General features: G+C 48.7%; 1 protein-coding gene across 4 annotated transcripts in view; it reads right to left on the bottom strand.

Annotated features, from left to right (window-relative positions):
* The window catches only part of Ift122 (intraflagellar transport 122), a 73,649-nt gene that overhangs the window by 25,316 nt on the left and 23,985 nt on the right, over window positions 1-24,348 (bottom strand). For 2 of the 4 annotated variants that reach the window (XM_059258421.1, XM_059258422.1), the window contains exons 6-16: window positions 24,165-24,231; window positions 23,176-23,322; window positions 22,006-22,182; window positions 20,051-20,126; window positions 16,906-17,097; window positions 16,621-16,759; window positions 14,358-14,560; window positions 12,768-12,905; window positions 11,344-11,508; window positions 8,355-8,552; window positions 2,272-2,412 (exon numbers count right to left, since the gene is read on the bottom strand). In XM_059258421.1, coding sequence (XP_059114404.1) covers window positions 2,272-2,412; window positions 8,355-8,552; window positions 11,344-11,508; window positions 12,768-12,905; window positions 14,358-14,560; window positions 16,621-16,759; window positions 16,906-17,097; window positions 20,051-20,126; window positions 22,006-22,182; window positions 23,176-23,322; window positions 24,165-24,231 — 1,643 coding nt within the window. The remainder of the gene's footprint in view (window positions 1-2,271; window positions 2,413-8,354; window positions 8,553-11,343; window positions 11,509-12,767; window positions 12,906-14,357; window positions 14,561-16,620; window positions 16,760-16,905; window positions 17,098-20,050; window positions 20,127-22,005; window positions 22,183-23,175; window positions 23,323-24,164; window positions 24,232-24,348) is intronic. The other 2 variants (XM_059258423.1, XM_059258424.1) reach the window with 1 other exon arrangement.

The following is a 24,348-nucleotide window of genomic DNA, read 5'->3' as shown; positions in this document are numbered from 1 at the left end:
TTTGCACTCAGGGGATCTTCCTGTCTCAGCCTGCTGAGAAGCTGGGGCAAGAGGCACATGTGCCCAGCACTTGGCTTTTCTTGAACTGGTAAAAGGGTGTATCAGGCAGGGTGTGACTAAAGGTCCGGTGGCACTATGTCAAAAGCCTTCCTCATCTGTTTCTTGAAACAAGTACAGAAATCGATCCCTGGTGCTGGGCAGAGTAGAAAAAGGAGACTCGGGTCTCAACCAAGCTCTGAGCCCAGGCAGGACCTCGAGCCTATTTCCTCCCTGCTTTTTGGCTCCAGCCACCTTCTTTATGGTCAGGCAAGCGAGGCCACTCCAAGAGTCTTTGTGGTTCTGGGCACTGGATTCTTGAATTTGATAACTGGCCGTTGACATCCTTCAGCCCTGATATACCGCAGAGTCACGGTGCTATTCCCAGTGGTCAGTCACAAGACTGTGAACCGCTTCCACACAGGGAAGTGGGGCGCAGGGAAGAGATGCAGCTGGCGGCACTAAGCAGCTCTCCGCCGCCATCTAGTGGGGACACCTCTCTAGGCCAGACCCCTCCCTCCGCAAGTCTCAAGTACTGAGTGACTGGCAGCCAGGGGAGAGGACAGCCAGGGATTCAGAATTGAGATAAAACACTGGTCAAGGTCTATGGTCAAAGCTTCAAGCCTTTTCTAAACCGCATGCTTCCCACAGCAGTGTACACAACTTTCATTTGTCACCGTTCGGACACAGCCCAGTGCTCTGAAACAATTGTGTCTACTCTCAGTGTTCTGGGATGCAGGGTAGGTTCGAACTCAATCAAAGGGTATATTCCAGCTTCAGTTCCCTCTCGTTAGACATCTGCTCTGCAACTGACAGAGGCCATGTGCAGGGCAATACTAGCATGAGCTGGCTCTTAAGTTCTACGTGAAAGGGGTACAACCTAGGGGAGACAATTTATTCCTAGTTAGTAAGTTCCTCCAGGAGAAGCCTCCCCTCTCCCCTGAATCCACACAGCCCTAGTCTAATAGTTCCCCACAGTTTATCTGATCTCAAATATGCAGGTAATCACTGGGTAGGGTTATTTTCCCTCATGTGCTGTGTATTGAACCAGGGCCTTGTGCATGTTACCCAGTGCTCTACCGCGGAGCTGTGCCTCCAGCTCTGTGTATAGGGCTGGCATTTGCACAGCCACTCCAAACTGCTCCTTACCAGGCCTGGGGAGGCCTCAAGAGTGAGTCCAAAATGCGGGAAGAGCACTATGCATTTCACAACCCCACTTCAGAGCAGGGGTAGGGAGGTCAGGCTGAGAGAAAAGCCTAGAGGAAAGGACAGCTCTGAGGTGTACTCTGGTTCAGCTGTCCTCCGTTTAACAGGAGGCAGGCACCACATACCTCTGCAGGTCCTTCGACACCAGGAGCCTGAGCAAAAGGAGACTCACTACTTGGCTCTGGGAGAAAAAGCAGGAAAGAGAAGGAAGAGGCTGGAGGTCAGTCCTTCTCCCTCAGTCTATCAGATGGAAACACATCTGGGACTCTTCATGTGCCTAGACAAAGGTTAACTGCTTTTGACCATTTCTTTAGCTTTAATCAACTAGACCGGAAGCGACAGTATGAATCACGCCATGAGGGTGTGGGGCACCAGCACACGGCTGTGGGAATCTGAGCCTGAGTACTTCTTTTGCAGTAAGCCGATGCGAAGAACAATGTGGTGTGCTAGTGGCTGCTTCATGCCCAATGTAAGATACTTGACTGCTGAATGTCTGTCATGCACAGGCTTTTATCTAGGTTCTTTACATAAATGATCGCTACCATGACCGACAGCCAGGGTCAACCAGATGTTTTACTGACAGCCAGGGTCAACCAGATGTTTTACTGGCAGCCAGGGTCAACCAGATGTTTTACTGGCATTATCTGCTTAAGATCTTCCCAACTTCGTGAGGACAGAGCCTAGTTTCCAGAACCCTCCAGAGAAAGTACCTTGGGAAGGCTGTTCCTGCCAGGCCCATGGTGAAGGGGTGACTGAGGAGAGATCAGAACTCAGGGCAGTCTGACTTCAGAGCCCATTACAGGCAGTCCCTGCCCCTCCAGTGTTAGCTGGATCCCTTCTGCCTCAGGAGACCCTCCAGGACCAACTTCCGGTCAAACAGACTAGATGCGTACCTTCTTTGCAGGTCAAACAGACTAGATACGTACCTTCTTTACAGGTCAAACAGACTAGATGCATACCTTCTTTGCAGGTCAAACAGATTAGATGCGTACCTTCTTTGCAGGTCAAACAGACTAGATGCGTACGTACCTTCTTTGCAGTTTCAAACTCTAGTCCTTCTAGAGCTTCCATGGCCAGTTCACGCCAGTCAGTGTCTGTCACTCCCAGACAGGCGATCTGGTAGGCTTCTCGGAACATCTTCCTGTCAAGGTATTGGTACATCGGAGCAGACTGTGGAGTTTCAGAAAAGAAAGTTAATAGTCTGTTCAGAGCACTGGAAAGTGTTGGATTCCAAGCAGGCCTGCTTCCAGATGTTCAGAGTAGTATCACCGGAAATGCCTACCTCAGACTTCAGCCATCAGTCTGCACCTTAGTAGCCTTGCCCTGGCCCACCTGGGTGCCCTCCTTTCTGCCACCCTCTCCTGCTGGGCCATAGCACTCCCAACATACACTTCTGGCTGCCATCTGCCTTCCCCTTCCCTAGGTCTACCTGACCTTAACATGTCATCTGGGGGAAGGATCTACCCCACCCCCCATAGGAAATGCCTACTTGGCTTTGTAAAGCTCTGCTAGCAGGTCCCTCCTGGAAACTCTTCCCGTGCTTTCTCTTCAAGCTGCCCCTGGCCTCTGTGTAGACAGACCTTGGGCTTGTGCTGTGCCCTAATTCCACAGGGGCTCTGGGGTGAAACCCTGCACACCCTGTGGCAGCAGCAAGGCTACAGTCACTCCCAGCAGTTCCTCCATCCCTGGCCAGAGGGATGAGTCACATGACCAGGAGGGAGACATCTGGGATGGCCTCTTCTCAGATGGACTGAATCTGAAAAAGGCATGGATATGGAATTTGCTCCAGACTGCCCAGGAAAGCTCTGAGGACAGATCCTGAGGTCTCTGGTGCTGAAGACCAACTCTCCTCTCAAGACCAAGCTGCCTAGCTAAGAATATCAACAAGAATTCCCTAATGACTTCTTTTTTTAAGGCTATCAAGAACTCTGCAGTTGTCCAAACATCCCTGTGTAAGGAGGTGTTACCTCTGATAACACCCAGGAGAAGGAGATTCCTGGAGGACACATGACTTGCCTGAGGTCATAGCAGATTAAAAACTTGAAGCTAGAGCAAGAGGTGACCAGATATTCCTGGTCTTGTGTTCCTTCTTGCTGTGTGTGTGTGTGTGTGTGTGTGTGTGTGTGTGTGTGACACACACACACACACACACACACACACACACACACACACACACGCAAATGCATTTACGCACGTCAGACTAAAGCTTAGCTGGGTCTAGCATCTTCAGCAATAAAAGACTCTGTCTTGATCTGAGGCCAGTCAATATGCTCAGGGACCCACATCTCCCTTCTGGATTCCTGGGCAGTAAAGATCAATCAACCAGTGCCTTCGTGCTAATGGTTCCCAAATGTGGACTTGGAAATGCTGTTTTCTCCATTTGGGGCCTTTATCTTTGAAATTTCTGGTCCTTTTTTTTTTTTTTTTTTTAACTTCAAAATTAAAAGAAACCTTTTCCTTTCAATCTCATCTATCCTCTGACAGCAAGACACAACTGTTCCCAGGGGGTTGTTTTTCCTGTGGTGCCACACCATCCACTTCCCCTTACTGGCCACAGACAAGGAGCAGCTGAGCTAGCACCCAGGCCTGGCTCAGCCACATCCTAGCCAGGTGCCCCCTGGGAAAACACACTCCCTTCTATTTAGAGACTCTGCCCACTCAGGCTGCTGTGGGCCAGTGAGGCGCCCATCTCCCTGGACACAGGTTTCATCACCTCCTTGAAGCTTTCTCAAACTCCACCCACTCTGCCCCACAGTGAGCTCATTCTCTGGACTCCTTATACTGTCTGGTCCACTTTATTGTGGCTTTTGCTATTTCATGACTGTCTGTAATAAGAAGGAATAATAACAGGAATTGGGACAGGCGAAACCTGAAAATGGGTGTAATTAACCCCATTTCACAGTGGCAAAGCCTCGAGTCTCGGCTGCTCCTGAGGTAGAGAGAGGTAGGAGGATCACTTTAGCCCTGGAGTTCAAGACCAGCCTGGGAACACGGCAAGCATCGGTCTCAAGCAAAACAAAACAAACAAACACACAAAAAAACAAAAACCAAAAACCTCAATACACAGAAAAGAAACGAGGCCCCAAAGAGGGATGTAAGGTGTTCAGGATGCAGTTGGATCAGGTTTCAGGGTTCCTTTTTGCAGAACTTCTGCTATGCCGACTGCCCCAGGACAGGGGGACATGAATATGCAGCACAAGATGAGCTGATGGGCTGATAACACAGGCAGGGAGGCCCGCGCTGAGTGAGGGTTTGAAAAACATACTGAAGGACCAGTCCCCTCTGAGCAACCCTTATCTGGCTGCTGTACTCCAAGCATGACGCGATGGTGCATAACCAGAGCTTGCTGTCCTACTTGGCAGCTTGGACACACTAGTTCTTGCACAAGATGATACAAATTTCGAAAGGAAACCAAAAAAATCCCAAGAGCAAAAGTGGGGCTTTCTGCCTGGTCTGGAGGCCCAAACCGCAGGACGACTGGAGGCCCAGGCGACAGATAAACAGCCTTTGTCTCCAGATCGCCTTTCCCAATGCTTGGCAGCTCTGGCCTGCTGCATCAGCAGGAAGGCTGGCTGCAACCAACAGAGACTTTGGCTACTGCATCTTGAGGCCCTGGTAGAGGGAGCCCCGGCTGCCCCTCCGGCTCCTCTTGGCTGGCCAGAATCTGAGAGCAGCAACTGCATTTATTTTTGAGGTTAGGATGGCAGTCTGGGGAGAAAGCCTTTTAATAAGCAAAGCCTGTTTGGCACAGATGAGGAAGAGTGGGGTCTTATGCATGTGTTGCTAGGGTTTAGGATGCTGACAGGGAGCAAGCAGGTAAGGATGGCAAGGCAAAAATCCAACAGGCCTCACCATCTCCCACATGTCAGCCCATTGCCATCTCTCATGCTTTCTCTTCTTCTGCTGTTTACTCACATCAGAATTCTCTACCATTACTTGACTACTCACTATGGATCAGGAGCTGGTAGGAATACTGCTGCTGTAAGCCCTGCAGCAGCAAGTAACAAGGGCCTTCCTGGCCAGGGAAGAAGCAGGCAGAGGCTGTGTGTAGGCAGACAGACTAACAGAGCCTTGAGGAAAGGCAGTCTAGAATGTCTGAACATCTTTCAGTGTACAGGGCCTTTGGCCCAGCAATTGCATTTCTTGGGATTTATACTGAGTCAGGACACATACTAGTTAGATATCCACTATTCCCAAGAACAGAAGCTTTGGGCAGCCAGGTGTGGTGGTGCACGCCTTTAATCAAAGCGCTCAGAGGCAAAGACAGGTGCATCTATCTCTGTGGGTTTGAGACCAGCCTGGTCTACACAGAAGTTCCAGAGCAGCCAGGGCCAATAATGAGACCCCGTCTCCAAAAGGAGAAAAGAAAACCAAAGGCTATGGATAGTATAAACGTCCAACAGCAGGTGCTGGTGGAGTAAGCTACGGACCGCCCATGTGACAGAGTGCTGCGTCCATTACAACAAAGCTGTGCATGCAGAAGAGGGCACGGGAGCCTGGGGCAGGAAGGTGTTCCGGGCTGCATGGTGGAGCACAGCAACAACTGCATTATAGTCTTGCACATTATTACCTATGGGGAATCGAGCAACACACACGAGGAATCACCTGTCATTTCTCACACATACGTGTGAGCCTATGGTCGTCGGTTTGAAAATTCTGGTCAAGTATGTTCACTGACATGGAACAACACTTTCAGTAGACTGCTGAACAGAAAGCCAGATTATTAGTAAGTAGGGCCTTTGGTTTTGGCAATTGTTTTTATTGTTCGTGGTTTGTTTTGTTTTGTGTTAAGAAAAAGTCTTGTGATGTGCCCTAGGCTGCCTTTAACTCGAAATCCTACTGCCCCAGCCTCAAAGTGTTGAGATCACACACATGAGCTACTGTGCAAGGTGACATTGCTGGTTTTCTGCCAATAACTCATCCAAGGGATGGGTCTGGAACAGCTAAATGTCAGGTTAAAAGAGGTGGCATAGGGCCTGGCCAGATGCTCAAAAGGAAAAAGTACTTGTTGCACAAATGTGACAACCTGAGTCCAATTTCCAGGACCAATAATGAGAGAAACAGCTCCCCAGAAGTTGTGCTGGGACCTTCACGGGCACAGGCACTCACATTCACACATATACACACATACACTAATAGACTTTAAAACATTTTAAAACAGAAGATGGCATAAAAGCTCCATTCTCTTGCTTATGGTCCATAATCAGTACAGTACATACAAAAATATGTCTGGGATCTGGAGAGATGGCTCAGTGGTTAAGAGAGGGCCTAAATCACATTCTTGGTACTCATGTGAGGTGTCTCACAATGCCCTGAAACTCCATCTCCAGGGACTAATGCCCTCTTCTGTCCTCCATGTGCACCAGCACACATGTATACACACACACACACACACACACACACACACACACACACACACACACATTTAAAAAAGAAAATATTCTCTTAAAGATGGGATGCTGTGGTCCAAGTTTCTCCTTAGTGGTTGTCTTGGTTTTATGACAGTTCTATAAGGAGTGTCACTCACTTAAGGGACAAGCACACAGGCAGCTGGGCAGCTGTAACTAGGTTAGCCACCAGGTGGGCTGTCTGGGTTCTTCTGTCTGTTTCTGTGGCTCCATACTCTCACCGCAGTTCCTAGCTGTCCTCCTCTGGATTGAGGGGACTATGCAGGGTCTCATGTGCCCTCTCTGGTTCAGTTCTCAGTGCCTACTCTCCTGTTCTCTCATACCCAGCATTACATTCATGCGTTTATGCATCCGCCCTGTTGGACTTGCCACTAACATAGCACTGAATACTGCTAACACAACGCAGCAGGAAGGGGATCAGAAAAACCGAGATTCAGTGGGAGTGCTGGCTAGAGTTATGTCAACTTGACACCAACTACAGTCATCTGAGAGGACAAAAAAAGATCAATGAAATGATTCTAATGATATTCCGCTATACTCACAGGATCGGTGCCTAGCCCAATCGTCATCAGGGAGGCTTCCTCCAGCAGCTGATGGGAGCAGATGCAGAGACCCACAGCCAAACATTAGGTGGAGCTCAGGGAACTCCAGAGAAGAGAGGGAGGAAGGATCACAGGAACCAGAGGGCTTGAGGACACCAGGAGAACACAAAATCAACTAAGCAGGGCTCACAGGGGCTCACAGAGACTGAAGTTGTGACCACGGAGCCTGCATGGGTCAGCACCAGGCCCTCTGCATACACTCTGTGGTCTTTATTTAGCTTGGGTTTTTGTTGGAGTGGGGGTGTCTCTGACTCTCTTGCCTATTTATAGGCTCTTTTTTTTTTTCTCTTACTGGGTTGCCTTATCCAGCCTTGATATGAGGATATATGTCTAGTCTTAATGCATCTTGTTATGCTGAGTTTGGTTGATATCAAACTCAGGGAGGCTTGCTCTTTTCTGAAGGGAAATGGAGTGGACCTGGGGGAGAAGGAAGTTTGTGGGGGGACTGGAAGGAGGGGAGGGAGGAAAGGCTACAGTTGAGATGTATTGTATAAGAGAAGAATAAAAAAAAAATCTCAAAATAAATACAAATATAAGGAGTCAAATTAGTCCTAGCAACATTTAGACACACTGAAAAAAAAAAAAATCTGGCTGTAGGCAAGCCTGTAGACCAGTTTCCTAATTAGTGACTGATGGGGGAGGGCCCAGTCCATGGTAGGTGGTGCCATCCCTGGGCTGGAGGTCCTGGGCTCTCTAAGAAAGCAGGCTGAACAAACCAGTAAACAGCACCCCTCCATGGCCTCTGCATCAGCTCCTGCCTCCAGGTTCCTGCCCTGTTTGAGTTCCTGTCCTGATTTCCTTCAGTGATGGACTACAGTCCAGATGTGTAAGCCACATAAACCCTTTCCTCCCCAACCAGCTTTTTGGTCATGGTGTTTGTCACAGCAATAGAAACCCCGACTAAGACAATGGGGCTGAGCTCTTTGTCCAGAGACACATGGATACACAGAGCACAGCACATCCAAGACCACAGCACCTTGCGCCATCACAGATCCCACGCTTCCCCCTCCCTCTCTTTGCTGCTCTTTGCACCAGTTTGAGGGCCTGACCATTTGCTCTGTGTATCCTCCAGCCAGAGAGGAGGGACAGGCACCCAGGTTACCTGTGGTACCTCCACAGCAGACATCGAGAAGACATGAAGGCAGAAGATCTTGGAGCCATTGTAGCCAACCACGAAGCCCTGCAGCTTCTGCTGGTGTACCGGGAAGGTGCTGGCCTTGATGTTGAGGTAGCCTCCTCCGGAGAAGCAAAGCATGTCCTCACACTGGGTGTTCCAGGCCACACTATTGGCATTTGGTTCCTGGGGGACAAAGGCCTGTAAGGCTCTGGCTCCACTCCCATTTTTCACTCCACGCCCATGTTAAAGCCTGAGTTGCGCTGAGTACTGACAGCAAGATGAAAGGAAAGGAGCGGAGGGGGCCAGAGAAGAAGGGATGGGCAACTGCTCTATGTACCGGGGCTGTGATGGAAATCGTGGATCTGCGCTGTTTTCAAAATGATTACCCCTCCATGGTTTACTCACTCTACAGTAAGTGGAAATTCAACAAGGTAGGATTTCATTTCTACTAAAGGAGGAGAGGGGTTGCTGCTCTGTGCTGGTTGATTCTCCAGCCCACACAGATACACAGACATACACACCCCCACCTACCCAGGAAGGAGGCTGAAAGTGTCACCCCTGGAGATTAACACAGTGACTGCTTTTGGGTGAGTGAAATTGTGAGAGATTTCTATTTGCTTTGCCCTGCCCGCCCCCCCCCCCCCGCCCCGCCCCGGTTGCTTGTCTGGTTTCTTTGGTCATGAACATCCATTGTTTTTTTTTTTGTTTTTTTTTTAAAGATTTATTTATTTATTATGTATACAATGCTCTGCCTGCATGTATCCCTGCACACCAGAAGAGGGCACCAGATCTCATTACAGATGGTTGTGAGCCACCATGTGGTTGCTGGGAATTGAACTCAGGACCTCTGGAAGAGCAGTCGGTGCTCTCAGCCTCTGAGCCATCTCTCCAGCCCCCTGTTTTTTTTTATAATAAGCAAAAGAATGGGGAGTTCTTTTCAAAGTTAGAAAACAATACATTGTCTCTGCATTTACATTCTCACACTAAGAGCATCACCCTGGGAGGTGCCCTGCTCAGTGTCCTGCTCAGCCCTGGAAGCCTGGGACAGGCAGAGGCTCATTCCTCTGCCAAGAACAGTAGTTCTCAAGACTCCTTTAGCAAACCTCTATCTCCAAAAAATGTTTACATTAGAATTCATAACAGTAACAAAATTACAATTATGAAGTAGCAATGAGAATAATTTTATGGTTGGGGGGTCACCACAGCATGAGGAACTGTGTTACAGGACCACGGCATTAGGAGGATTGAGTGTGCCTGGTCTAGAATCTTCTACCATGCGCATGGACTACTTTTTTTTCCCCGAGACAGGGTTTCTTTGTGTAGTTTTGGTGCCTGTCCTGGATCTCGCTCTGGCCTCGAACTCACAGAGTTCCGCTTGGCTCTGCCTCCCAAGCGCTGGGATTAAAGGCATGTGCCACCGCCTACGCATGAACTACTTTTTAATGAGAAAAGTCAGTAGTTTTCATTTGAAGGGAAATGCAGTGGATAAGAGACTAGAAACATTATGTCACCCCGCAAGACCCGAGAGACACCTTCACTAGTCCTGCAGAGAAGACACAGTAAGGGTGAAGAACCATATACCTTTCCAGTCCCCACACAGGACACACTGAGAGGCCTGCTAAGCACCTCCAGGTCCAGACAGATGTAGTGCTGAATTTAAGGAGAAGGAACATGTAAGGCTAGTTGTGCCCAGCACTGAGCACACAGAAGCATCTTGTTTGCTCCTGTGCTGTTCTGTGGCAATTCTAGGAGAAGGTAACTTCCAGCTTCATGTTAGCATGGGCAGGGAATGTGGCTTAGCTAGCATGCACAAGGCCCTGGATCCTATCTCAGCATGGTATAAATTAGGTGTGGTGGTACACATCTCTAGCACCAGTACTTAGGAAGTGGAGGTAGAGGATCTTCCTCAAGTTTATCTTCAGCTACATAGAGAGCTGGAGGTCAGCCTGAGCTATGGAGAGACTCTGTCTTTAAAAAAAGTTTCAGCTGGGCGGTGGTGGTGCACGCCTTTAATCCCAGTACTGGGAGGCAGGGGCAGGCGGATCTGAGTTCAAGGCCAGCCTGGACTACAGAGTGAGTTCCAGGACAGGCTTGAAAGCTACAGAGAAATCCTGTCTCAAAAAGGCAAAAAAAAAAAAAAAAAAAAACTTTCATGGTAGCCATAGGTGAAACAGACTGACAGAGATCCATGAACCCAGCTCAGTCCAAAGACAATGGATATGTGTTCTTTCCCTAAACCCTCTGCTTCCTCTGTGCCATGAAGTGCTAATAACCGAAGTCATTTTGGATACTGGCAGCCAAGTATCCCTGTCCAACAGACTGAGGAAAGCCAGGCACTTCTACCCTGCTGGTTCTGTTGCCAAGGACAAGGAGGGCCTTGGGAGAGCATCCATGTCTACCCGTGATATTGAGAAACCAGAGAGCAGAGGCTCCAGCCTCAGGGGGTCCTCACTTCACAGAAATTAGCTCTGACCACTTCCAATGCCCTAAAGAAGCCAAGAACAGCCCTAGCCTGGCAGAAAGCCCACTGGGTGCTGGGCACAGTCTTTGGACTACTCATCGACACACTTCTTCCAGCCACAGGAAACAATGCCCAGCCCCAGTGATCCAAGCAAGTCACTGTGCTACAGCACCCTGCGCAGTAAGCTGAGGGTGAGCCTCCACCTGTCTTTCCCAGTGTGCCCTAGGCACTGGGAGGAACTGGCAGTCCTGGGTAAGGGAGTCACAGACTTCATCAAAAGACTCACCACCACGCATTAACCTGGCCACCAGACTCGTCACCATCATCTCAAGTACTGTTTACTGCTATGTGAAAACTGTGTTGCTGGCCAGGAAACCGATACTCAAGAGGCTGGCCTGGCCACCTGTTCCCTGGAGCCTTTCAGAATCTACACCTGTGCTAAGTTCTAGCCCTTTGCTGTTCCTCCCAGACAGGCCTGGGTACCTTCTTGCACACCTCTATCTAGGACTTCACCTGAAAAAGCAGCTCCTTCGTGTGGATGTCATACACCAAGCATGTGTCATTTTCATCCACCACAGCAAGCTTGTTCCGGGAGGCACTCATATCCAAGCAGCGCACGGCTGTGGCCTGCTTCAGCAGGACAATGGCGAAGAGATTGTCCACAAAGATCTTCAGGATCTGGCGAAATTTCAGAGAAATAAGTGTGAGTCACCATGGCAACCAGACCCTGGCCCACTGCCAGGCTGTTGGCGTCCCATGTGTTCTACAAGAACAGCACCCACTAACTCCTCCAGAAGCTGTGTGCAGAGAGAAGACTCATTAAATAACGCAGGGTATGTGGGGGAGAGAGCAGAAGAATGGTTCGCTGGAGGTCACTGAAGCTGTAACAAGAGGCCCGCGACATGCCAAACTCCCTCTAACGTCTGTGCGGACTGGGGACATTTTTAATGACACTGCTCAAACTGCAGGGTGGGGACCATACACAAACACAGGACGGGCTACTGTAAACACAGGCGAGACATCTGGTTAAAGTAATAATGACCGTGCTGATGATGACAGCTGCCATTCACTGATGTCCCTGTTTTTGACAGCCCTGTGAAGAAACATAGTATTGCCCTTATTTGGAAAACGTGAGCCTCAGAGAGCAAACTGATCTACCCGGGGCCATACAGCCAGTGAGAAGCTAAAACAGAATGTGGTCCCAGGTTAGCCTGACCCCAAAGTCATGCTCTCGGCCTCACATGAGACCTGACAGCTGACTGGAGGGGAGGGGGGACTCTCCCCAGCTTGGGTGCTACTGCTTGACAGCTCCCACTGATCTCATGCTCTGCAACTTCCGTCCCCAGCAAAGACCTGACAAGCCTCAGCCACAAGCCATCTGCTACACAGCTTGGCTCTCAGGCTAATGCAGTTATATTTTCACTTTCAAATTTCTATGTAGCCCACATAGAACTTTTCTTATTTCAAGCAAAGAATGCAGATGAACACACACACACACACACACACACACACACACACACAAATCTGCTCAACTTTCATATAGCCTAGATTTCCTAATCCATGTGTCCAAACAGCACATTTTCTTTCAGCTTCTCTAACAGTCTAAGAACCAGCACTATCTAGGACCCAGAAAGCAGTACTAGTTAATCCAGGCACTGCCTAATAGGGCTCTGACCTCGTGAACAATCTCTGCCTGCCTCTCCAGCAATCCACTAAAGCTGTGGCTCCAACAAATCCCACCTTTGGGGTGACCTTAAGCCCACTAATCCCTGCTACGTGCAGCCGGCTGTGAGCGTGCTGCGAGACCGAGGGCCACAGTTGAAGCTACCTTTATGAGAGGAAACTCCAGACTGCCCACAGCCCATCTCAGGTCACCCCAGACAGCAAACCTGTGCCTGCCTGGGTAACAAGCCGGATGGAAGCATGGCAAGACTCACCTGGCCGTTCTTCAGGCCCACCAACAGACCTTCCCTTCCCGCCGGGCCACCGATCACCTTGATGTACCGAATGAGAGACTCCATCTGCCACTCCCTTTCCTTCACTCCGCTGAAGGACAGGCACTGCAACCGTTTCTCCTGGCAAGCAACCCAGACTCAGCAGGGAGGGTCAGAGAAGGCACGCTCCCAGCCCCTTGGGGAAACCTTCCTGCACCATCAGCAATGATCTAACCCAGGCTCTTCCCCCAAAGGCTTCCCCAGGAGCCACCTTCAACACGGACCTCCAGAGTCAGAGGCAGCAGAACACTGACTTGCCACACTGCTCTCTAACTTGGGGTAGCCCTAAGTGGCAGGAGGCTCAAGACCCTCACACAGTTTTGATACTAGTTTTACAATGGCTCCTAAAGGATTTCTTCCTTTTTATAGTTTCCAACAGGCCTGGGCAAGATTAGGTCCACCCACAGTAGGCTTTTTCTCAACGTCTTTCCAAAACTCCTCTTGGAACTCACCTAGAGAATTTTAGAAATCTATGCTAAGAAAAAAATTTTCTTTGAAAAAAAAAAAAAACCTCTTAGAGACTTTGGTCTGTAATTCCAAGTACTCTCGAGGCTGGGGCAGGAGCACTGCAAGTTCAAGGCTTGCCTGGGCTACAGACTGAGTTCACGGCCAGCATGGTAAACTTAGTGAAACCTAGTCTCAAAATACGAAGTAATAAAAAGGTAATGGGGGCAGGGCGGTGCTGGCCTTTAATCCCAGCACTCAAGAAGCAGAGGCAGGTGGATTCCTGTGAGTTCGAGGCCAGCCTGGTCTGCAGAGTGAGTTCCAGGACAGCCAGGGCTACACAGAGAAATCCTATCTCAAAAAAACATATAAATATGATAAAGGTGGTGGGGAGAGAATAGACTGGGGATGTGGCTCAGTTGTAGAGAACTTACCTGCTATAAACAATGCCCTGGGTTCAATGCCCAATGCCTCGAGAGACCAAAAAAAAAAAAAAAAAAAAAAAGGAAAGAAATCTCTCAAGAGGTAAAACTTCTGCTTATAAACATTTATCCTAGGGGGCTGGAGAGATGGCTCAGCACTGGCTGCTCTTCCAGAGGTCCTGAGTTTAATTCCCAGCACGCACATTGTGGCTCACAACCATCTGTAATGGGATCTGATGCCCTCTTCTGTCATGCAGCAGGCATCCATGCGAATAGAGCACTCATATACATAAAATACATGAATAAATACATCTTTAAAAAAATTTATCCTAGATAGGTGTGACATGTCTTCAACTTAGCACTCAGGAGGTGGCATGGGGATCATGAATTTGAGGCCAGCTTTAGCAACTTAGTAAAACACAATCTCAAAAAAACAAACAAACAAACAACAAAAAAAACCAAATAAACCTTCATTGTGTAGAACACCTTATAATACACCCAATCCCAGTACAATACAAAATGCTCCATAGCACAAAATCATTCCAGCTATGGCCTTCCTCTCTCTAAAAACTGATTCATCTAGATGTCAATGCAGTAGAAGCCGACGGCCAGCCACCGGGTCCCCTGAGGTAGACACCTGCCCTGGGGGAGGGGAGCAGCTGCCCACCTGGCACAAGATGATGTGGTCAGCACACACCACCAGCAGGTTACACTCAAACTTCTTGGCGATTTTCTCCTTCACTCGGTAGTGCATGTCTGCCGAGTCATCCGAATACAGCTCATAGATGAGGATCTTCTCTGGCAGCTGGATAGCTAATCGATTTTTGTAGATGGCAATTTTCTTGACAAGCTCTCTGCATTTAATCCGAACTGTCAAATGGGGGATAAAAAGACTCTAGCAAAAGGTTGTTAAGTAAGGTGAAAGGCAGAGAAATTAAAAGCCATCATTTATTTATTTAATGCTTCTGACAATTAGAGTGAGACACTCTCATTAAAGTCTTTACAGGGGCTGGAGAGGCGGCTCTGTGGTTGGAGCACTGCTGCTCTCACACTAGACTCGGGTTTGGTTCCCAGTACCCAAATGGAGGCTCACAAACACCTGTCACTCCAGTTCCTGGGGATCTGATGCCCTCTTCTGGCCTTCTCTGGCACTGCACACACATGGTACACATATGCAGGCACTCAGACACACACACAAAGTAAAAGTAAATAAATCTTTTAAAAATTCTTCCCAGAGCACCTGCCATGTGCAGGCAGCTGTGCTGAGTGGGATCCAGAGCTACATATGGTACAATCTGTGCAGCCCAAAGCCACACTGAAGGAAGTCAAGCAGTCAATGTCCTATGTGTCTGAGCTCTTCCTCTGCACAGCAAAGGCGGCCCCTAGTGATCAAGAGCCCACCATAATGACCATTTCACAGCTGGCCACACCCCTGCAACCTTCCTGACCACAGGGACTTCCATGAGGTAGGCTCTGCCTCTCTACAGACCAAGTCGGGTAAACAACCCCAAGAGGACACTGCTGAGCTGGTCCAGTGGCTACATTAACACCGCCTAGATGGAAATTTTGAAACACAGATCTACCCAGGCAGGGACAAAAGAAGCCAAACTGAATCTGCAGAATGGCCCCTAACTGAGACCTCTGCGCAAAGACACCTGGCCGTATCTGGTTAGCCACATCTAGACAGCATATGCGGTAAGCCCATCCAGATATGAATACAGCTGAGTGGAACTTGGCCTCCTTAACCAGTAGAGCTACTTAGGTGAACAGAAGGGGAACTGTCAGAATTTAGACTATGTGAAGCTGGATCCCTGTGGTCGTTTGAATGAAAATGGCCCCCAGAGACTCATAGGGAGTGGCATTATTGGAGGTGTGCCCTTGTTGGAGCAGGTGTGGCCTTGTGCGAGGAAGTGTGTCACTGGGGGTGGGCTTTGAGGTCTCAGATGCTCAAGCCAGGCCCAGTGTCACTTTCTTCTGCTGCCTGTGGATCCAGATATAGAACTCTTAGCTCCTTCTCCAGCATCATGTCTGCCTGCACACCACCATGCTTCCCACCATGATAATGGACTAAACCTCCGAACCTGTAACCCAGCCCCAATTAAATGTTTTATAAGAGTTGCTGTGGTTGGGGGCTGGAGAGATGGTTCAGAGGTTAAGAGCCTGACTGCTCTTCCAGAGGTCCTGAGTTCAATTCCCAGCACCCACATGGTGGCTCATAACCATCTGTAATGGGATCTAGCACCCTCTTCTGTATACATAATAAATAAATAAATCTTAAAAAAAAAAAAAAAAAAAAAGAGTTGCTGTGGTCATGGTGTCTCTTCACAGCAACAGAAACCTTAAGACAATCCCTGATCCTCTGACCAAGCCTGAGCCTACCCACTGCCCTACTTGTCTAGCAGAACCCACCAAGAGACAAATAGAAGCTGAGGGGAAAGTATGCCAAAGTGGCTCTGAGCAGACAGGGTAAAGGTCCACCAAGCCGCATGCAGGTCAGCCATCATAGCTCTGATCTGTCAGCTTCTGTGTCTCAAGGAGTCCATTTATACCTTGGAATTGTTTGTAAAATGTAGTGAGTTGGTGCTTTTTTGTTTTGTTTTGACAGGTTTTATTGCTTTTGCTAGATCCTCAAAGGGATCTGTATCCTCCTTCTACTGCCAAAAGTTAAAGCAAGATAGAGAGATGCCAGGCGGTGATGGTGCACCCCTTTAATCCTAACACTCAGGAGGCAGAGGCAGGTAGATCTCTGTGAGTTCGAGGCCAGTCTTGTCTACAGAGAGAGTCCCAGGACTGCCAGAGCTGTTACACAGAAAAACCCTGTCTTGAAGTGGGGGAGATCAGAGGAGACATTTCCTATTATTTTGGGTGTCCTGTCCCCCGTGCCCACTTCTTGGCTAGTATTTATAAGCAGAGGCAAGCCTGCCTCTCACCTTTCTGCTCCGTGATCAGGTGTTGTACGATGACATCTGTCATACTGTCCCTGTAGGCATACCGATCCTTGTAGAGTCCATGGACTGTGCTGAAGATAAGCTGGTAGAAGGAAATGGTGCCATCCTGGCAGCCTACCACCTGTTTAGAAGACAGCTGTCAATCTCGGGCTGGGAGGAGAAGCAGCCCACCCCCCATTAGGAGTGATGGCCAAGAGTCTGCCTGGCTGACCTGATGCTCAGGACCTCCTCTAGAAATGCTCTGCAGGATGAACTTCCTCTACTCACCACATAGTTGGAGTCAGGTTTCACTCTACAGGTCCACACCCAGGAGTTCTGCTCCCCAACGGTCCCCAGTCGCACTCCATCCTTGGTGAAAAGAGATACCTGCTTGTCTGAACCCCCCACCAAAATGTACTCTCCTTTGGTGAAGTAGCTGATGCAGCAGGGGTCAAAGTTCAGTGGCCGATCCTTTCCAATCTGAGGAAAGAGACCATACACCAAGTGAAAGACCATTCCCGAACCCCAGTAAGGGCTTCCCCACCAACATCAGTGAGGTAGCAGGAGTGTTGGGGAGTGCCTAGCTTTATCTCCTAAGCTATCCCATTACCTCCACAGACTTCTCCACCTCTGGAACACCCACACCTCCCCCTCAACCTATCCAAATCCTCGGCTCCTAAAATCAGCAATGCCTGACCTAACTGTTGCAAACTGGGCCTAACCTCCTCAGATTGATGACTGGAGGCCAGGGAGGCTTTCCCTCCTTCACCCGCCTCATACATGGCCAGCAGCTCACCTCAGCTTCTTTTCTCTGTTTATTTTCTGGGCTTATTTCACTTGAAAAGACGGCCCTTTATTCTTTATTCAATTTAAGGAAAACAAGTCTAAAAACCTGGTTCTTGCTTTAAGGTTTAGGGTCAATTTACAAATATTTTCCTATCTATAAATCTAGTAAAAGTGAGCAATCAATTGGTGCTGACAGTTTAATGAATGCAATTTTGAACATATAAAACCACTGAAATAGCTCCAATTTCAACTTAGTTAATTCCCTTCAACTCATTTAAACTACAATTATAAATTTAGTATGCTCACTTTTTCTTTCCTTTTTAGGAATTTCAAATGCCTAACAACCGAAAGCTTCCCTCCTACCTCCCAATGCTACAAAGTCTAACAAGAAGCCCCGGCACGTGTCATGACACCAAGGGCTGGAAGCTGCGGGCTGGGGCATAGGACTTCCTCTTGCAAGCAACAACCATCAGCTCGGGACCAACCAGAACCAACTGAAGCAGGGGTGGGTGCCCAAAGCAGGCGGAAACCGGGCCAGAGAAAGAGCCTCAGGCAAGCTCCTCTGAACACTGGCCCTGTGAGCTTCTTTTTGGGGTGGGCACAGCATCTGAGAGCTGGACAGTGAGGCGGGATGTTGCAGAAAGGAAGGTCGGAAGGAAGCCCCTTCTGCCCACAAGCTCTGCTCACTCTCTGGAAACCTTGAGCTGCCCATGCATGAGACTCATAACCAAAGAACTGTACTGAGATCTCAGCTGCTGCTCACTGAAAATATGGAGCAGAGCACAGCAAGGGCAACAACACCCCCAACCCCCACTCGGCACAGGTGCACATGTGCACACCTTCAAAGGAACAGGAGAGAAATGAGTTTCTATGATGTACCATTTACAGAGTGCCCAGAATATAATTCAAATGTTCAAAAAGTAGGAAACAGTGGGGCTGGAAGGATGGCTCAGAGGTTAAGAGCACTGGCTGCTCTTGCAGAGGACTTGGGTTTGGTTCCCAGCACCCACATGGTGGCTCACTCGAGTCTGTAACTCCAGTGTGTTCCAGGGGGTCTGATGCCCTCTGCTGATGGCTGTAGGTAGTGCATACATGTGTTACATATACAAGCAGGCAAAACATCCATACATACAAAAATAAAAGATTTTTAAAGTAGAAAAATGTGAATCATACTTGAGAAAAGACAATCAGCAAAGCCAGACCCAAATGACCCAGGTGTTAGAATGCTCAGATGAAATTTTTAAAACATCTGTGATAACATGGTTCAAATATTAAGGAAGGGGATGGAGAGATGGCTCATTGGTTAAGAGCACGTACTGCCCCTGCAGAGGGCTTGAACTGGGTCCCCAGCACCCATGTGACTAAAGAATACAGTGACTGAAGCAAGTCACTGGACGATTTAACAGACATGGGGAGACGATGGAGAGTCAAGGAAGTGACTGGGATCTGAAGGAACGGAAAGTATCTCAAGAGATGGTGACCAGAGTGTTACTGTCTTTTAATTTCTTGACCAGCCCTTCATCATGTTTTTTAAAACAATAATTATATGTTCTTGGTTTTTTTGTTTTGTTTTGTTTTTAAGCCTAGTGAATCCCAAGTAGGAAAATACAATGAGTCTCTTTAAAGTCCAATATTGCTTAGGCACTTAATAAAAAATTCTTGTCTTTCCATTGAAAAGCAGTTGTATAAAAATCAGTTTTTAATTCAATTATACATTTAAAATAGTCATCACTAGACTAATCTGGCAGATATGCAAATACAGATTTCTAGCATCCATCTGGCCAGGTCCCAAACTAGGTGTGGACACAGACTCAACTGTGCTCTTGAGGCCAACAGTATCTCAAGGCCTCAATTTTCTTACACATAGAACAATGATGGCAGCAGTTCCTCCAGAGGAGGTTGAGGACTGAAAGAGCTAGTCCTGTACACAGTGTAACAATGTCTGCACCAGGGAATACCAGCAGTGGCTACTAAGCCAGGGCCTCTTCATGCACTACAGATGCCTAAAAGGCCAAAATTACACAGATGTTACCAAGCCTGATGAGAAGTTTGGCTTTGCTTTATCAATCCTTTGTCCTATATTTAATCCCAAATCACTCCAGAATTAAAAAGATACTTCAAAACCAAGAAAATAACTTCACTGTTCCAAACAAGCTGGAGTTACCATCTGTACTGTGGTTTGGACCTTAAATGATTCTCAAAATCTCTGTGTCAAAGGCTTGGTCCCTAGGCAATGGCATTATGGAGAAGAGGGTAAAATTTAGGGGGTGGGACCCTGTTGAAAGAAACATGTCTCTGGGTATGTCTTCTTAAAAGCCTATTGGAAATTCTCAAAGAATGAGTAAATTCATCTGACCTGGGTCTCAATCCCAGGCTCCACCATTTCCCAGCTGTGTGGTACTTACTGCTCTGTCTTGGTCTCACCATTTCTAAAAGTACATAATTAAAGTGTCTCCTCACTGGGCTGAAGAGTTGAAGAAGAGAAGAAGACAGAGTATTGGGCCCAGGCCCTGGAGCCACAGCACACGTTCACTATGCAGATGGTAACAATGATCGTGTGTAGTCACTAACAGCACAGTCTCAGAGGAACACCATCAAAGTGTGCTACGGCTGACATGTGTAAGTGGGTCTGTGTGGTGCCACATACCTGTTTCCCACTCAGCTGGTAGAAGGAAAGTTTCTGTCCCCAGTCAGCTACAGCCAGGATGTCATTATGTTCCTCTCTAATCAACAGAAGACAAAAGAGGTTATGGGGGGCACAGCCTGCTGATGAGTGTGGCTAGGGGCTTAACAAACAACAGGAAAAAGAAAGGCCTGGCCAGGCTGTCAGGGAGCCAAGTGCTACACAGCCGTACTGGGGCCAGCGTCACAATCAGGCCAAGCATCAATCAGTCCCGAGACTAAAGCAGAGACAGGGTTGGCCCTCCTGGGATCTACTATTTAACTGACTCCGAGCCATGAACAGCTTGGGCTAGGACATGGCTACAGCAGCAGAAGGTAAATTCCTCATTTCAGAGTTCCTGGGAGCAACTTGAAGGATGAGCATGGCTGCACATCCACGTGTACCTTCTCATGTGTAAAATGTAGGGAGTAGCCCGGAGACACAGCTTACAGTGAGGAGGCTAGACTGTTCTAGTAGATGAGAAATTGCTCAGTCTTCCTGAAGAGGAAGAACGGCACCCACACCCGAGTCCTCTTGCAGTCAGGGTTCTCGAAGAGGTGAAATGGCATCTGAGTGAAGATGAACAACTTTTCCAAGTTTTTGAAGACCGACAACTGCCAACGGAACAGAGGCCTGTAGACATGTGCCTTGGATGGGACTTCAGGGCCAGAACCCAGGAGAAAGGCCTCCACTTAGATGGGATGCCAACTCCTCAGAATGTAGACAGAGAGGCTTCCCAGCATCAAGGCTGGACCCTAAACCTCTCCAGGTGGCTGAGTCTTTATTAACACCTCCTGCTTCCCTGAGCCCAGGGTCTGCCAGTCACCGAGCAGCATCCACTAGCCACATAAGCATGCTCTATGCAGCATGGTCTGTAAAAGCCAGCCAGGGGTAGCAGTGAGGAGAACGCCATAGACACTAAGTCAGAACTAAGAACAAGGGGGAAGTAGAAAAGATGCTGGCAGTAGGCTTGCAGATGGACGGTGATGACTGACGCTGGAGTCCAAACCCTAGCCACCAGTGAAGGCCCAGTGGATGGGTCACATTGGTGCTGAGTTAGACTCAGCCGCTAGACACTAGACTAGGAGTTTCCAAGCCAACCACCTAGAATGGTGGGCAGTGGGGCTCTACCAAAACACTCACGTTGAATAATAAAAAAAGGGCTGAAACTCCAATGGGAACCTGAAGGCCACGCTCCCTCCTTTCTTGTCCCCACTTCCCACCCCACAAACCTGGATTCGTCTAAGGAATCTTAGGTGTCGGGGTGGCAGTGAGGAGGGTCCCAGGCTGGGACATGATTGCCCAATCACAACATCCTGGCTGCCTCAGCTTTTTCCACTCCACTGGCAAGGATTTCCCTTACAGGTCATCTCAACTGAGAGAGGAGAGACTGCCCAGCAGCCAGGACTGTGGGTGTGGGAAGGGTGAAAGCTAAGGGCTTCCCCTGTACATACATCCTAGCCAATGCAAGGTGAAATGGTGCGGGAATAGGCCAAGAAAACCCATCCAGTAACAAAAAGTAGTGGGTGAATGGTGGTCCTACATGGGCGTTCCAAATCAGGCTTCTCAGAGAATGTCTAGGACTGCTGGAAAGGACTCACTCAGAGGTTAAGAAGCAGGCATGGTTATGAGAATCACACATGGAAGTCAGAGGGGACACACAGAGGTGCAGGGGCCTTTTCAGAGATGGTAGTTTACAGAGGTGTGTCCTCCTCCACACTACCCAGTTTCTCCTCCTTTCTCAGAGGATTGCACTATCTGCCACCCACACATGCTTCTCAGGGGGAGCTTCCCTTGTGAGTGTGGGGGCACACCAACAATCCCCCGGCCCCTGCTCTGCTGGCCTTGGCCAAGGAGCTTCTCCACAGCATCTGCTTCGGCAGCTCTGTGCAGGGACCTGGGCCCTCCCGAGGAGGGTCCTCACTCTGGGACACACTCACGAGTTGCGGTCCCTGGGACTGTCGTCCTCTTCCTCTTGCTCTTCCTCCTCTGCCTCACTACCCTGACTACTGTACACTGTTGACTTCAGAATGGAAGGGATTTCCTGAAAATATCTGTTGACAATGACATCCTCAGCATCCTCGTTTTCTCTGCTCATCCAGATATTCTCCCATCGGCTGTAGACAGTAAGCGGATGTTCACAATCACATTGCCTAGGACTACACTAAAGCTATAATTTCAAAACCTGCCAAGGAGCCCCTGGACCCTGCCCGGAAGAGGACAGCCACCAGGTACACTGGGCATCCTGTTTCTCATGAATTAAAAATGGTAGCCTGAAGCCACAAAGTCATCTGTGGCCACAAAATCAAACAGCAGGAACTCTGGGGTAAGCTAATGGCCTTTGAAGGCATTATATACACATGGAGGGCCTCCGCTGGAGAGAATTATTCAGGAAGAATTATAATAACCTGTTGTAAGAAATGCAACGGAATTAAACAGCCTCCTAAATCAAGCGGGCGCCCACCTGTAAAATAACATTGGGACAGTAAACAATTGAGTCCTTTAATTTACCCTCAGAGAACTCCGTGGGGATAGATTTAATATTAGAGGATTACACAAAGAGCCGGGAAAGCTTTTAGTCAACCCTCTAAGTCACAGGGACATAAAAGTCAAGTGTGTGTAAGGATGAGCAGGTAGGTGCCAACTGTCTGCTGATCTTTAGGCTTTAGGGATATTTGTAGGCTTAATTTTAACTTTTTGATACAGAAAATTAAAAAAAAAAAGTACTCAAGAAAGCACCGTTCTGCTAACATTCCAACAGGTGGGTGCGTGCAGCCTCCAGGGCATGGAGGAGGAACCAAAGAAGCAAGAAAAGAAGTGTGGGGAGACCCCAACCATCAGTTCATGAAGCCCCATTCCTCTCTCTCCTCTTTCTCTCTCTCAGCTGGCCTAGATGGTTCATCTGCTTAGCTAAATCTCTGGGATCCGTTCCAAAACTCAATATAGGCTCTTTCAAAACTTCATTTATAAAAAAACAGGTTCCAAAAGACCAGGCAAGTGGGGAGAAAGGACTTTAAACTACAAAGATGTCAGGAAGAGAAAAAGAGCTCAAGGGCTGAGAAAGCCCTTCTTCGAACAGTGCCAGCCAGGAGAAAGACAGCCATGGGTACCTTGAAGGGTTCCAGCAGATGGACCATATCGGGGAGAGGGAGCCCCCTGGCCGCTCAATCTTCACTTTCTCTTCGCCATTTTTGTTCCGTATGCTGATGACCCCATTGGACATCCCCAGAGCCAGGTACTGACCATCGTTTGTCCAGCTGCACACACAACCCAAGAAGAGCATGAGAGAGGGAAAGGACACAGACGATAAAGCAGGAAAGCTCAGTGGGAGGCGGCAGCAGCAGCCAGGCTAAGGTCCCATCACTCCTGCTCACTCCTGACAGACAATTAGACACCAGCTTGGACTGTCACTTACAGCTGGACTCAGTGAGACCTGTAGGCAGGGGCGTCTATTTCAGAGGGCATCTATCCCCTGGCTCTCTGCCCACATCTCCATGACAACTTGCCCTTGCACTCCGGACCAGCCCCCATTTCTGCTTTGCATTTCAACCCCCTCCCAATTCAGGGGCTCCCAGTAAACACACTGTCTTGTGTCTTTTTAGCCCTAGAACAGGGCTTGATGCATCACTCATGCTGACAAAAGCTGAATCCCAGAGCACCCCGGAAGCTGCTGAGTTTTAGCGTGCCTGGGCCTAGTGCTGTGCTGCTGGCACTCTGGTTTATGTGCATTGCCAGCTGTTATCACCCTTGGCCCATGAGGACCCCGAGGCCAGCTCAGAGAGACTCAGTAACCTTCCCAAGGTCACAGGCCTGTCAGTCACAAGATCCAGATTCTGGTAAGGGTCTAGCACCTAAGTCAGAGGTTCCTGCCTGAGCTTCCTGGCAAAGAAGCCCACGCCAGCTCACCAAGCAAAGGTGGTCAACGGCACAAGTCATTCCCATCAAGGAGACAAAAAGAAAAGAAAAAAGGCAACACAGAAGCCTAGACCAACTAGCCAGCACCACATTCTCTGCGGTGTGAAATTAGGGGCTTGTGTGGGTCTGTTGGGGAGAGAAGGAGCACAAGCTGTCGTCATCAGAGCTTCCCTAGCTTCCTTACCTGCAGCAGGTGATCTTGCTGCTGGATTTGTGCTTGGAGACAGACTTCTGCTCAGGAGACCACAGCCCTTCAGTATCAGGCAAAAGAAAAGACAGCAATAGAGAGGAGTAAACTATTCTTCCATACAAAACTCAAAACTCTGGAGTCTTATGCTGAGTTAAAGGGGGAAAGCCAACTTGGAAAA

The sequence above is a fragment of the Peromyscus eremicus genome, chromosome 3 (assembly GCF_949786415.1).
Source record: "Peromyscus eremicus chromosome 3, PerEre_H2_v1, whole genome shotgun sequence".
Classification (NCBI taxonomy): Eukaryota; Metazoa; Chordata; class Mammalia; order Rodentia; family Cricetidae; genus Peromyscus; species Peromyscus eremicus.
Note: the sequence above shows the minus strand (reverse complement) of the source record. Positions and strands in the feature narration are given on the sequence as shown.